Source organism: Eubalaena glacialis, chromosome 9 (assembly GCF_028564815.1).
Source record: "Eubalaena glacialis isolate mEubGla1 chromosome 9, mEubGla1.1.hap2.+ XY, whole genome shotgun sequence".
Taxonomy (NCBI): Eukaryota; Metazoa; Chordata; class Mammalia; order Artiodactyla; family Balaenidae; genus Eubalaena; species Eubalaena glacialis.
Window position 1 is genome coordinate 22589413 of NC_083724.1, and position 14614 is coordinate 22604026.

General features: G+C 40.9%; 1 protein-coding gene across 2 annotated transcripts in view; it reads left to right on the plus strand.

The window, feature by feature from the left end:
• The window catches only part of SUSD1 (sushi domain containing 1), a 124065-nt gene that overhangs the window by 97352 nt on the left and 12099 nt on the right, over positions 1-14614 (plus strand). For both annotated transcript variants that reach the window (XM_061201030.1, XM_061201031.1), the window contains 3 exons: positions 2032-2128; positions 6010-6268; positions 13678-13717. In XM_061201030.1, the coding sequence (XP_061057013.1) occupies positions 2032-2128; positions 6010-6268; positions 13678-13717 (396 nt within the window). The remainder of the gene's footprint in view (positions 1-2031; positions 2129-6009; positions 6269-13677; positions 13718-14614) is intronic.

A 14614-nucleotide genomic window follows, 5' to 3' on the forward strand; every position in this document is an offset into this window, starting at 1 on the left:
CCGCATTTCTAACTGCCTGCTGGACGATTTCACAAGCACTTCAAACTTAACAGGTCTAGAGGTGAGCTGCGTCTGAACCTTCCCTGCAGACCTTGATGAATGACGTCACCACTGACTCAGTGGCCAAAACCAAAGCCCAGATTCCTTCCCCTTCCTTATCTTCCACCACCTTCTGTTCCGTCTCTGCCCCACATGTCTCCTCCATCTGCCCCCTCTTCTCCCTTCCGAGTGCCATCACTTGCTTCAGACCTCAGGCACTTCTTACCTGGATTTTGGAGAACCTGTGCTTTTGCTCTTTTCCAATTCATCCTCCAACAGGCAGTCCAAATTGTATTTCTAAAATACACATCTGCTAAGAATCGTTAGATGGCTTCTCATTATTTCTAGGACCTCAGATCTGACCTATACTCACATGTCTCACTTTATTGCCCGCTTCTACCCAGCTGGGACTCAACCTTTCGGACACACTGAACTCCTGCAGTTCTGTCTCTGCCCACACTCTCTCTCACCTCCTGCCCCTGCGTATGTCTGTTTCTGTATTTGATAGGCTCACCCCCCTGCCCTTGGTGTTCTTCCTCTGCACTCCCACCACCCTCTTGTGGAACTTTATCGTAGTTCCAAGCACTGCCTGTTTATAAGACTTTCTCCACTATTAGACTCTGAGCTCCTGGAAAGCAGAAACTGTCTTCCATAGCTGTTTCTCCCAGCCTCACATAGAGGTGCATAGAGGTGGCTAATAAGTATTTGTTGAAAGGCAGTGTATGAATAACATATTCAGTAGAGCTTTAAAAATTATCTAGGAAGGTCTAAGTTTTTACTTATTATAATTTGAATTGAGAATTTTTACCCCAAAGCTATTTTCTAGTTGGGTAAATAGAGTCTTGAGTGTCTATTTTGGCCTCTTAGTCCTAATTTCACTGTGGCAGGATTCAGAGGAATTTCAGGGGAGGGGGTGTTCATATTTTATTCTTTTTCTTTCTCTCTTCCTCCCTCCCTTTATAAATCTCATCCACTTGATAGCACTGTGGAGAAGACTAAATGAGATGAGGCATATATAGGACACATCTATATATGTGTTGTGTGCCCAACACATGTAGGCTGTGTTACTCACAAGGCAGAGTGGCAGCTGGTACATTTATACCATGAATATAACTCCCAGTTAGATGCTAGAACGTTGGTGTCAACCAATCAACCAACATTCTCCTCCCTGTGGATTATCTATTTGGGAAATCTGGTTGCTGGGGAGAGCAAGATAAGGACAGACAGCTGTGTGATTATAAAGGCTCTAGAAGTCTAGGGAATTCCCCGGTGGTCCAGCAGTTAGGACTCCGTGCTTTCACTGCCGAGGGCACAGATACGATCCCTGGTGGGGGAGCTAAGATCCCACAAGCTGCACGGCACAGCCAAAAAATATAATAATAATAATAATAATAAATAAACTGTTCCTAAAGGATCTAGAAGTCTGATAAGCTGGTCTCCCCACCAAATAAGAACCTATTTGCCAAGTTAATTGAAATGCCCACAGCATCCACCATCTGTCAGTGCTGGGGCATCATTTTTTTTTAATTGTAATAAAATACATACAACATAAAATGTACCATTTTAATTATTTTTCAGGACACAATTTATTGGCATTAAGTACATTCACAATGTTGTAAACCATCACCATTATCTATTTCTAAAATATTTTCATCACCCCAGACAGAAACTCTGTTGACCATTAAGCAATAACTCCCCATTTCCTACACACCCCCTCAACCCTTGGCAACCTCTAATCTATTTCTGTCTCAATGGATTTACCTGTTCCAGATATTGCATGTAAGTGGAATCATGCAATAGTTGTCCTTCTGTGTCTGGCTTATTTCATTTAGCCTAATGTGTTCAAGATTCATCCACGTCAGAGCATGTGTCTGAATTTGCTCATCTCTTCTTACATGAAAACTTTCCTCTTGATGCCCCATGAAGACCACTTTTTTCATGCTTCTGCTCGGTCTGATCATACCCCTTTTCTTCTTTTCAACATGTTTTCAGAGCCTCCCCTTCCGGAAGTAGACTTTTTCACTGTGCACGGAGGGCCTTTACCACGCCTGAGACTGAGGAAAGCCAAGGAGAAAAATGGACCCATCAGGTCAGTAGAGGCCTCTTTTCCATGGCTGCCCAGTGATCTCCATGGAGTGTTTTGAAAACTTTGGTTTGAGTGAGGAGGAGACTTCTCTTTAGGTGGCTGCACTGGAGTAGTTGAGTCAGTGCAGTCAGTGCCTCATTTTTTGTTTCCTTGGGTACAGACTGGGCCTTTAATTCCAACTAGCACCCTCCCTAATGAATAGAGAGACTTGTAAAGGACCAGAGACAAGCATTTGGGCAGCTGAGCTCGAGAAATTAAATCCATTCCTTTGGTCATTAGATGAGCACTGGTTGGGTGCCCGTGACATGTCAGGCTATCACTTTGCACTCATGCCTCCAGGTACATCCTTTGGTGATGGTGGATCAGGAGCATCATTTCATTTACCAAAGACAGAATATATTTTCCTTTATTTAAGGATGACGTTGGGGGGTGTGTAGTGCTTTCTTTTTTATTTATTTATTTATTTATTGAAGTATAGTTGATTTACAATGTTGTTACAATCTCTGCTGTACAGCAGAGTGACTCAGTTATACACATATAGACATTCTTTTTTTAAATATTCTTTTCCATTATGGTTTATCACAGGATATTGAATATAGTTCCCTGAGCTATACATTAGGACCTTGTTGTTTATCCATTCTAAAGTAATAGTTTGCATCTACCAACCCCAAACTCCCAGTCCATCCCTCTCCCTCCCCCCACTCCCATGTGTGTAGTGATTTCTGGAAGAGTCATTTGGATAATTCTTTTAATTCATTCTTGTATTGAGATGTGAGCAAGACAGTGCATTGTTAACAACTGCTTCTGGGACTCCAGGTGGTATTAGGATGGAATTAATTGACCTCAGTTGCTGGACTACCTTGTGTGCAATTCAGCTTTTTATTTACAAAGGTCATGGCAGGATTAGGAAAGCAGAAGTATTCCCTTTTTAGAGAGGAAAATTGAGGTTTGCCTGGAGAGATGAGTAACTTACTGACAGTAACAAATCAAGGAGATGGCAACAACCTGTTTCCTTGACCTAACTTACACTGCCTATGTCTCTCCTGACCCTTCCGTCTAATGACCCTGCTGTACAATCAAGGTAAAATTCGTGAGGTATCACAAAACTATAAAAAAGAAAGTCTGTCGATATTATGTGTGTCCATTTGTAATGAAACTTGAGCTTTTTGTGTCTATTAGTTTGAGTTCAGTAAGTGCTCAAAAGTCTTTCCAGGCATGGATATGGCCTAAGTTGTTCTGTTTCTTGATTCCTGACAAGTTACTGGAAGGCATTGTAATTCTGTTGCTATAAGCAGAACAGAAGCTGTGATCTCACTGCCTGAGAGAATTTGCAAGACGTACGTGATATTTAGACCAGATGATTATGTAAGGCAGAAAGAAAAGCCAAATGACAGTCTATCCTTGTGGCTCTGTGCCGGCCAGTGCCTCCAAAACAGGAAGTGGAGATCTGTGAGTCATTCAAGGGAGGGTGGTGGTGAGAAAGAGGGGAGAAGTCCTTCCAGAGCAGTCATGCTCTAAACAGCCACAACTGCTTCCCCAACGTCATCGGGGCTAATTACCAGCAGGCAACTGGGGGGTTTTCTTGGCCCGACTACCTGGTTTGAGCTGGGGGTAACAGCACCTCCAGTGTGTGACAGGCTGGAGTCTGCCTTGTACATTGTCAGGGGACAGTGGCTTGGGCACATGGTGGAGCAGGGGCTCTGGGGCCACACCTCCCTTCCTTAGCTTGGTGATCTTGGGTGGATGATGCAGCCTGTGGCTGGGCTGTCTTAATGCTAGTGTCTCCCACACTTGCCAGATTACAGGTGTACCTGGGGTGCTTTATCAGCTGTATGAATTCTCAGACTCTACTGGAGATTTTGATTCAGTAGGTCTGGGATGGGGGCTGGGAATTTGTACAATTATCAAGCAACTTGGGTGATTATGATCATGCTAATTGGGGAGACCGCTTTACGCGTCATGAATGGTGCCTCTACTGGGCAACGTTCAGAACCAAAAGAGTTCAGATGAGCCTTGAACTTGCACTTGAATATCACCACCTACATGGAAAGATGAGAGGGATTTGAAGATGTGCTTACGGACAGCATGGAGTCTGCTGCGTATTTACTTTCTTACCTGTGGCCATGATTCATAAGGATGTCTTCAAGTCCCCAGGAAAGTTTGTTGTTATAAGTGTTCCGTTGTTGGCAGTGGAGGCTTAGTAAATGTTTACTTGTGATGGCAGTGACAACTCATTGCCCTGCAGGCTTTACTTTGTCCCTTTTGTAGAAAGCCCTATGCTGAAAGTGAACCCAGAAACTTTGTGGAAATCAGGGGCCTGAGGACACCTAGGAATTTGGGGAGCCTGGTTGGTGGACAGTTTCCAAATCCAACACCTGTTGTTGGGGAGGACTCCCTTTTCTTAACCTAGTAACTCATGAGCTCTTAGGAATCAGGAGATGGGGCATTACGAATGTGGAGCAGGAAGCGTATACTTATTGGTAAAATAGAATTATGTGTGCTAATGAGTTTTGGAAATTACCCTAATCGTATTTGGTGCTGATACATGTTTTTCTTCTTTACTGAAATTTCAACTCAGGAAACATTAGTGAGGAATCAGTCACAGCCAAAGAACTGTGCAAGGGTTTGCAAGGATACAAGAGTAAATCATTCAATAAAGACGCAGACGTAGAGAATGGACTTGAGGACACAGGGAGGGGGAAGGGTAAGCTGGGACGAAGACAGTGGCATGGACATATATACACTACCAAATGTAAAATAGATAGCTAGTGGGAAGCAGCCACATAGCACAGGGAGATCAGCTCGGTGCTTTGTGACCACCTAGAAGGGTGGGATAGGGAGGGTGGGAGGGAGATGCAAGAGGGAGGAGATATGGGGATATATGTATATGTATAGCTGATTCACTTTGTTATAAAGCAGAAACTAACACACCATTGTAAAGCAATTGTACTCCAATAAAGATGTTAAAAAAAAAAAAAGCACCCCTATGAACTTAAAAAAAAAAAAAAGAGTAAATCATTCAAATCCCTGCTATCAAGCCTGATAGAAAAAGCAGACATCCAAACACCTACTATACTAGAGGTAGGAGATGAGTCCCGAATAGATGTGAATAAAAAGAAAGGTGTGATTCATTCCCAGAGTGTTTTTGTTCTTACACTTCCTTTCACTGACAGATTTTCTATTTGGTGGGATAAATAATACTAAAACACATGACAAAAATGACACCTGATTGCTAGCGTGTTTCTTTGTCCACATCTAGGGAACATGTGAGATTTTCCCTTTCTGGCTCTTTCAGGATATTGTCAGACTAGATGAACTCATGGTGATCTGTACTCCATGCATCTCATTCATGTCACAGGAACTTTGGTATCAGTATGTGAACTGGAGGGAATGTAAATCACATGAGTTCCGTTTTAGGTACCCCATGTGATTGCGTGGAGCCTTTTTGCAGACTTAGTGCATTAACTCTTGTAGGCATTTGGCCTCCATGTGACTGCTAAACCCTTTCCACAGCTGGGCTTTATTTGCCCATGTGAAAACCACTGATTAGATCAACTTTAAGACACATACGCTCCGGGCAGTTATACGTGCAGCAACTTCTCCCAGCTAAAGAGAATTTACCGGATAGCCATCTGCAGCCAGAACTTGGAGAGATCCCTCACCCAGTGTCATCTGGCATTAACACTGTTGGTTCCAACTGGAGTTCCATGACTGTGGGAGCTGTCAGACCATAAATCCCACACGGGCGAGGACTTTTATCCAGTGTTGCATCTCCAGTGTCTAGAGAAGTGTTGATCTCATAGCAGGTGCTCAACAAATACGAATAAATGAATGAACGAATCCCCCAAGCAAGGACCTGATAGACATTTTCTTTTCTCTTCCAGTTCATATCAGGTGTTAGTGCTTCCCCTGGCCCTCCAAAGCACATTTGTTTGTGATTCTGAAGAGGCTACCTCATTCTTTAGCAATGCTTCTGGTGCTGATGGATACGTGACGGCAGAACTGCTGGCCAAGGATGTTCCCGATGATGCCATGGAGATATCTATTGGAGACAGGCTGTACTATGGGAAATATTATAATGCACCCTTGAAAATAGGGAATGATTACTGCATTATATTACGAATCACAAGTGAATGGAATAAGGTATATTTCTTTAAAAACTCTTGTGAATTCTATATTTTCCTCTTCATGTGAAATTTAAATATTTGAACATTTGTTTTCCCAATATTTGAGATGAACACTGCTTGTAAGAACAATAAGAATGTGTTGAATCTTTTCACTTTATAAAGGATGGGCAGGTGAAACCTTTTTGGAGGTTGATATTCTGAACTTGCTGGGGGACCTATTTGGACTGAACTAGTTTGGGTTCTTCTTCTTAAGCTTCACGAATGCCCTCATCCTATTGCACTGCTGAAGCCTGAGTTGGAGAGGATCATCTAGATCTTTCTGTCACTTCCCTGTACTCCTGCCAGACTGCTGCCTCTCTTCATTCTCCAGGAAGCCAGCAGGAGGGGCAGATTAAGCTCAGCACTATTTTCTGGCTCTATTTTCTGCTTCCGTTATTTCCTTGGCTGTTGCGTAAGCCTCACCCTCCTCTCTCCATCCTTAGAAAGGCTATGTTTTTCCAGTGCTGGTTCTTTCTTGAGACATAAAACGATGTATTCATTACAGAATGAATAGATGGGGACTTCCCTGGCGGTCCAGTGGTTAAGACTCCGTGCTTCCAATGCAGGGGGGCGTGGGTTTGATCCCTGGTCAGGGAACTGAGATCCCATCTACCATGTGGTGCGGCCAAAAAAAAAAGAATGAATGAATATAATGAGCTGGACAAGCAGAATAGCAAGAGCCGGATGGGTCAGTCAGGGGTGGAAGATCTGGCAGAAACATTGTGATGGTTGCCCTAGGAGGACTCAAGGTTTGGTATCAATTCATATCGGTTGGTAATGGAAACTAGAAAAAATATATTAATATTAATAGAAACATCTCTTGACTGATGAACTTGAGCCATCTTGCATGTAAGGTTCATCACATATTTAAAACTGAAACACGCAATTAAATTCTGTGTAGGACACAAGTCAAATGCGCCATTATCATGCTTGATATAAAACTAAGAATATGTCCAAGTAGCAAAAAGTTCTGGTGGTATTTTGTGGCAGTTATGTAGGGATTAAGAGTTGGAAGACTAAAGTCCAGAATATATTGCCCTGAATTTGTTCCAAAGGTGTTTATGACTTAGACAAGGCCTCCTTGCTGGAAAATTACCCGGAGATCCTGACTTGGTGTTTCTAGCCATAGACAACACTGGCAGTACCATATGTGTGCAACTTAGAGATTGCTCAGAGAGCTGCTGTCTCAGATTGAGACTTTGGTCTGGGAGGGTGTATTAGTTATCTTGGGCTGCCATTTCAAAATACCATAGACTGCGTGGCTTAAACAACAGACATTTATTTCTCATAGTTCTGGAGACGGGGAAGTCCAAGGTTAAGGTGCAGGCTGCTTTGGTTCCCCAGGGAGGACCCTCTTCCTGGCTTGCAGACAGCTGCCTTCTTGCTGTGTCCTCATGTGGTGGGGACTGAGTGAGCTCTGATCAGTCTTCCTCATCTGATGGACCCTGATCCCATCATGTGGGCCCTACCCTCATGACCTCATCTAAACCTAATTACATTCCAAAGGCCCTACCTCCAAATAACATCACATTGGGGGTTAGGGCTTCAATATGAATCAATATCAATTTGGGGCACAGAGGGAATGAAGTGGGAGGTTATGATAAGAATTCTAGTTTATAGGGAACTTTCCTGTGATGTCACTGATGCCTCTTTTTCATACAGCTAAGCAGAACACGTGCTTGTTCTTTGAAATAATTTATATTTGGACTCACATATTTGAATTGCTGTTACTTCACCTGTGGGTTTCAAATATATTAGTGTTGCAGTCATATTAAAATCAGTAGTGATTTATTTATTTATTTTTCTTTTTAAAACAGCTTTACTGAGATGCGATTCATATAATTCTAAAGTGTACAATTCAATGGTTTTTAATATATTTACAAGATGGTGGCAATGCAACGATCACCATCTAATAGTCAGACATTTAGCAGTGATTATTTTTAATATTTATTTTTAATTGTGGTAAAATACACATAAAATTTACAATCTTAACAATTTTTAAACTAACAATTTGGTAGTGTCGAGTACACTTACACTGTTAAGAAACCAATCTTCAGAACTTTTCATCTTGCAAGACTGAAACTCTGTACCCATTAAACAACTCCCCATTCCTCCTCTTCTTCCCCAACTCCTGGCAACTACCCTTTTACTTTCTGTCTCTATGAATTTGACTAGTTACCTTGTATAAGTAGAATCATGCAGTATTTATCTTTTTGTGATTGTCTTATTTCATTTAGCATAATGTCGTCAAGGGTCACTCATGCTGTAGCATGTTTCAGAATTTCCTTTCTTTTTAAGGCTGAATAATATTCCATTGTATGTATGGATAAACATTTTGTTTATCCATGATCTGTAGATGGACACTTGGGTTGCTTCCATCTTTTGGCTATTGCAAATAATGCTGCTGTGACCATGGGTGTTCAAATATCTCTTTGAGTCTCTGCTTTCACTTCTTTTGGGTATACACCCTCAAGTGGAATTGTTGGATCGTTTGGTAATTTTATTTTTTAATTCTTTTTGAAGATCCCCATACAGTTTTCCATAGCCACTGCACGATTTTACACTCCCACCGACAGTGCTCAAGCGTTCCATTTTCTCCACATCCTCCCCAACACTTGCTGTTTTCTGTTTTAATGATGGCCTTCCTAATGGATGTGAGGTGGCTTCTCATTGTGGTTTTGGTTTGCATTTCCATAATGATTTATGATGTTGAGCATGTTTTCAAGTACTTTTGACAATTTGTGTATCTTCTTTGGAGAAATGGTTATTCAAGTCCTTTGCCGATCTTTGAAGTGATTTATTTCTTTGTTGTTGAGTTTTAGGAGCTTGCTATATATTCTGGATATGTGATTTACAAATATTTTTTCCCATTATCTGAGTTGCCTTTTTACTCTGTTGATAGTGTCCTTTGATGCACAAAAGTTCTTAATTTTGATGAAATCCAATTTGCCTATTTTTTCTTTTGTCGCCTGTGCTTTTGGTGTCATATCTAAGAAATCATTGCCAAATGTAATTTCCCGAAGCTTTTCCTTTGTGTTTTCTTCTAAGAGTTTAAAGTCTTATATTTAGGCTTGATCCATTTTGAGTTAATTTTTGTATATGGTGTTAGGTAATGGTCCTACCTCATTATTTTGCATGTGGTTATCCAGTTTTCCCAGCACCATTTGTTGAAGATTTCCTTTGCCCATTGAATGGTCTAGGGACTCTTGTCAAAAGTCATTTGAGGGACTTCCTTGGCGGTCCAGTAATTAGGACTCCACGCTTCCACTGCAGGGGGCATGGGTTCGATCCCTGGTCGGGGAACTAAGATCCCGCGTGCTGTGAGGCGCAGCCAAAAAAAAAGTCATTTGATATATATGCAAGAGTTTATTTCTGGACTCTCTATACTATTCCATTGGTTTATATGTCTGTCTTTAGGCCAGTACCACACTGGGGTTTTTTTTTATTATTATTAATTTTTATTGGAGTATAGTTGATTTACAATGTTGTGTTAGTTTCTGCTGTACAGCAAAGTAAATCAGTTACACATATACATATATCCACCCTTTTTTAGGTTCTTTTCCCATATAGGTCATTACAGAGTATTGAGTAGAGTTCCCTGTGCTATATACTAGGTTCTTATCCTTTCTTTTTTTTTAAATTAATTAATTAATTAATTAATTTATTTTTTATGGTTGTGTTGGGTCTTCGTTTCTGTGCAAGGGCTTTCTCTAGTTGTGGCAAGCTGGGGCCACTCTTCATCGCGGTGCACGGGCCTCTCACTATCGTGGCCTCTCTTGTTGCAGAGCACAGGCTCCAGACACGCAGGCTCAGTAATTGTGGCACACGGGCCTAGTCGCTCCACGGCATGTGGGATCTTCCCAGACCAGGGCTCGAACCCGTGTCCCCTGCATTGGCAGGCAGACTCTCAACCACTGCGCCACCAGGGAAGCCCTATACTAGGTTCTTAATACCACACCGTTTTGATTACTGTAGCTTTGTAAATCAGGAAGTGTGAGTTTTCCAGTTCCCCTTTTTATTTTTCCTACTGTGTATCTGTCCCAATAAACATCATTACCGTGTTCCAAGTTGTCAAGACAGAAATCTAGGAATAATTCTTGTCTCCTCCCTTTTTTCTTATCTTCTTGTGCAGTCCATCATTAAATTGTGTCAATTCTATCACATTAATGCCATTTAAGATCATCCTTTCCTCTCTTTCATTAACACTGTTTAGTTTTTGACATCTCTTGTCTGAACATCAATTTTCTAACTCATTTTCTTGTCTCTTATTCTACCTATCTCCTTGCTCCATACTGCTGCCATCATGTATTTTATAAAATGCACATCTGATCAAGGCACTCCATTTTAGTGAACTCCCTTCTTCACCGGGCCATTTCAATTTCTCTCTTTTAATACACTCAGTTCCCTAGTAACTGCCTTGCTGTTTGAGGTCCTTTTTCTTCCTCAGTGTCTTGAACTATACCCTTCACTGGTTACTCTTGCATATATCTTTTATTTTAATTAATTAATTATTTAATTAACATCTTTATTGGAGTATAATTGCTTTACAATGTTGTGTTAGTTTCTGGTTTATAACAAAGTGATTCAGTTATACATATACATATATCCCCATATCTCCTCCTTCTTGCGTATCCCTCCCACCCTCCCTATTCCATGCCTCTAGGTGGTCACAAAGCACCGAGCTGATCTACCTGTGCTATGTGGCTGCTTCCCACTACCTCTGTTTTACATTTGGTAGTGTATATATGTCCATGCCACTCTCTCACTTCGTCCCAGCTTACTCTTCCGCCTCCCCGTGTCCTCAAGTCCATTCTCTATGTCTGCGTCTTTATTCATGTCCTGCACCTAGGTTCTTCAGAACCTTTTTTTTTTTTTTTTAGATTTCATATATATGTGTTAGCATACGGTATTTGTTTTTCTCTTTCTGACTTACTTCACTCTGTATGACAGATCCATCCACCTCACTACAAATAACTCAATTTCGTTTCTTTTTATGGCTGAGTAATATTCCATTGTATATATGTGCCACATCTTCTTTATCCATTCATCTGTCGATGGACACTTAGGTTGCTTCCATGTCCTGGCTATTGTAAACAGAGCTGCAATGAACATTGTGGTACATGACTCTTTTTGAATTATGGTTTTCTCAGGGTATATGCCCAGTAGTGGGATTGCTGGGTCATATGGTAGTTCTATTTTTAGTTTTTTAAGGAACCTCCATACTGTTCCCATAGTGGCTGTATCAATTTACATTCCCACCAACAGTGCAAGAGGGTTCCCTTTTCTCCACACCCTCTCCAGCATTTATTGTTTGTAGATTTTTTGATGATGGCCATTCTGACTGGTGTGAGGTGCTACCTCATTGTAGTTTTGATTTGCATTTCTCTAATGATTAGTGATGTTGAGCATCCTTTCATGTGTTTGTTGGCAATCTGTATATCTTCTTTGGAGAAATGTCTATTTAGGTCTTCTGCCCATTTTTGGATTGGGTTGTTTGTTTTTTTGATATTGAGCTGCATGAGCTGCTTGTATATTTTGGAGATTAATCCTTTGTCAGTTGTTTCATTTGCAAATATTTTCTCCCATTCTGAGGGTTGTCTTTTCGTCTTGTTTATGTTTTCTTTTGCTGTGCAAAAGCTTTTAAGTTTCATTAGGTCCCATTTGTTTATTTTTGTTTTTATTTCCATTTCTCTAGGAGGTGGGTCAAAAAGGATCTTGCTGTGATTTATGTTGTAGAGTGTTCTGCCTATGTTTTCCTCTAAGAGTCTTATAGTGTCTGACCTTACATTTAGGTCTTTAATCCATTTTGAGTTTATTTTTGTGTATGGTGTTAGGAAGTGTTCTAATTTCATTCTTTTACATGTAGCTGTCCAGTTTTCCCAGCACCACTTATTGAAGAGGCTGTCTTTTCTCCTTTGTATATTCTTGCCTCCTTTATCAAAAATAAGGTGACCATATGTGCATGGGTTTATCTCTGGGCTTTCTATCCTGTTCAATTGATCTATATTTCTGTTTTTGTGCCAGTACCATACTGCCTTGATTATTGTAGCTTTGTAGTATAGTCTAAAGTCAGGGAGCCTGATTCCTCCAGCTCCGTTTTTCTTTCTCAAGATTGCTTTGGCTATTCGGGGGTTTTTTGTGTTTCCATACAAATTGTGAAATTTTTTGTTCTAGTTCTGTGAAAAATGCCATTGGTAGTTTGATAGGGATTGAATTGAATCTGTAGATTGCTTTGGGTAATATAGTCATTTTCACAGTGTTGATTCTTCCAATCCAAGAACATGGTATATCTCTCCATCTGTTTGTATCATCTTTAATTTCTTTCATCTGTGTCTTATAGTTTTCTGCATACAGGTCTTTTGTATCCTTAGGGAGGTTTATTCCTAGGTATTTTATTCTTTTTGTTGCAGTGGTAAATGGGAGTGTTTCCTTAATTTCTCCTTCAGATTTTTTATCATTAGTATATAGGAATTGCATATTATCTTTTATTAAATGCACTTGATGCACTAAGCATCAAGACAAAATTTAGTCACATTCAAAACCTTGTGGCCATTTTAAGCTTTTCCCAGAATTTATCAGTGTAAATATAGTTTTTCAATTTTTAATAAAATAAACCCAGAATGACTAAGGTTGTCACTTGAAAGAGAATTACTTAATGAAGTTGAAGGGATCTTTCTCTAACCTCTACTATTTGGTTTCCTCTGGGGAATTTTTTGCTGACTTTTGTCATAGATCAACAGTAATCCTAGCATCCCTAACAGACAAATATGCCTATAATATCAGCAGGGGAGAAGAAGAGAAGGTATTTCATTCCAATGAGTTTGTGGGTTGCTTCTACCATGGATGAGCTTTCATACATGTTCCTTTAGCTTTCTTCCTGGTTCTTGGCTATGTTTTGGGTAACTGAGGTTGCCTGGTAAATATCATCTAGAGAAGTGAAGTATTCGTATATACCAGGCCGTCTCATAGCCTTGCACATAACATGCATCACTACTTCTTGCTGAACCTGGATGTGACCCCAGAATCCTTTTCAACATACTGTAGTTCTCCAGGCAGTCAGTGCCAGTTGCTGAGAGCTGGCAAGGGGAATGGAACTTACCACCATCCCTGCTCTTTCCTCATAGCATGTGCTTCCTGAGATCCATTGGAAAGCTTTAGGGTTATCCATTCCTAGGGTCACTTCTGTCTCTGCTGCCCATGCCAGTCCCTTTGAACACTTGGTGATCATAAGGCTAAATTGTAAGGTGTTAGAGCTAGAAGAGATTTTAAAGATCGTGTGGTCCAAAATAAGAGATAAAACCCTGCAACTTGTAGGGCTAAAGTGTGTTATTTAAACTGACATCACATGCCACCCAATTATATGTGTTGCTGTGTTTTCCTTTATAGGTGAGAAGAAGCTCCTGTGCAGTTTGGGCTCAGGTAAAAGGTAAAACCATTTTCTGCCTAAGACTGCTCTCCTTATTTCTCCTCTGTCCACTCTGCAGCATCAAGTGTATGTTAATGAGATTTCTTTTTAAATTGTCACAGGTGACAAAAATGCATCTCAGACTAGCCTACAAAAAGCCATAGCTGAAAAGGATCGGGGGTGGGAACTTATGGAATTAGAACCAGAGTGGCATCACCAGGCCTCCAGAAACTGGGACTTGGGACTCAACACCATAAGTAGGACTGTCCCTTTCTATCTGTCTCTATCTCCTCTCTAAGTGTGAGTTGGCCTCATTTTCTTCTACTATAAGTTATGTGGTGGTGGGTGGGTGGGGACCAGCTGCCCCAGCTTAGCTACTTCAGTGGGAACAGACAGTTTTTCAATTCAGGGAGTCTCTTCTCCTAGCTAAGTGACTATCCATTGGATGAATCATTATTAAGAGGAGATAAGATAGTATGATTAGCCTACCTTGGTTTGGGGCTTACTGGTATGGCTGGTTTGGGGCAGGTCAATGTGATCAGCAACCTCACCAGGGTTGCAATGAGAGGGGGACATGATCCCCATCAGGAAGAGGCACAGAAAACCATGTTGGCAGACCAAAACAAAGAGCCACAAGCAGTCCACTACTTTCAACCTTTTGGCTACTTAGCATGTGCACACACATACACATACACTATTTAGAAAAACACCCTCCGTTAAGAAAGTGAAATTATCCTCCATAAAACCAAAAATGGAACCTAAGTAGAAGACAGCTCAAAGGTGGGTCTCTTACTGAATCCAGCTCCAAGACCAGGGTTCCTGGGGATGATCCGTCCCTCTTGATCTGATTAATCTAGATGTGCTTCTCATGATCTCTTAGCAATCTATGATTATATGGCAAACTTAACCATTCTCAAA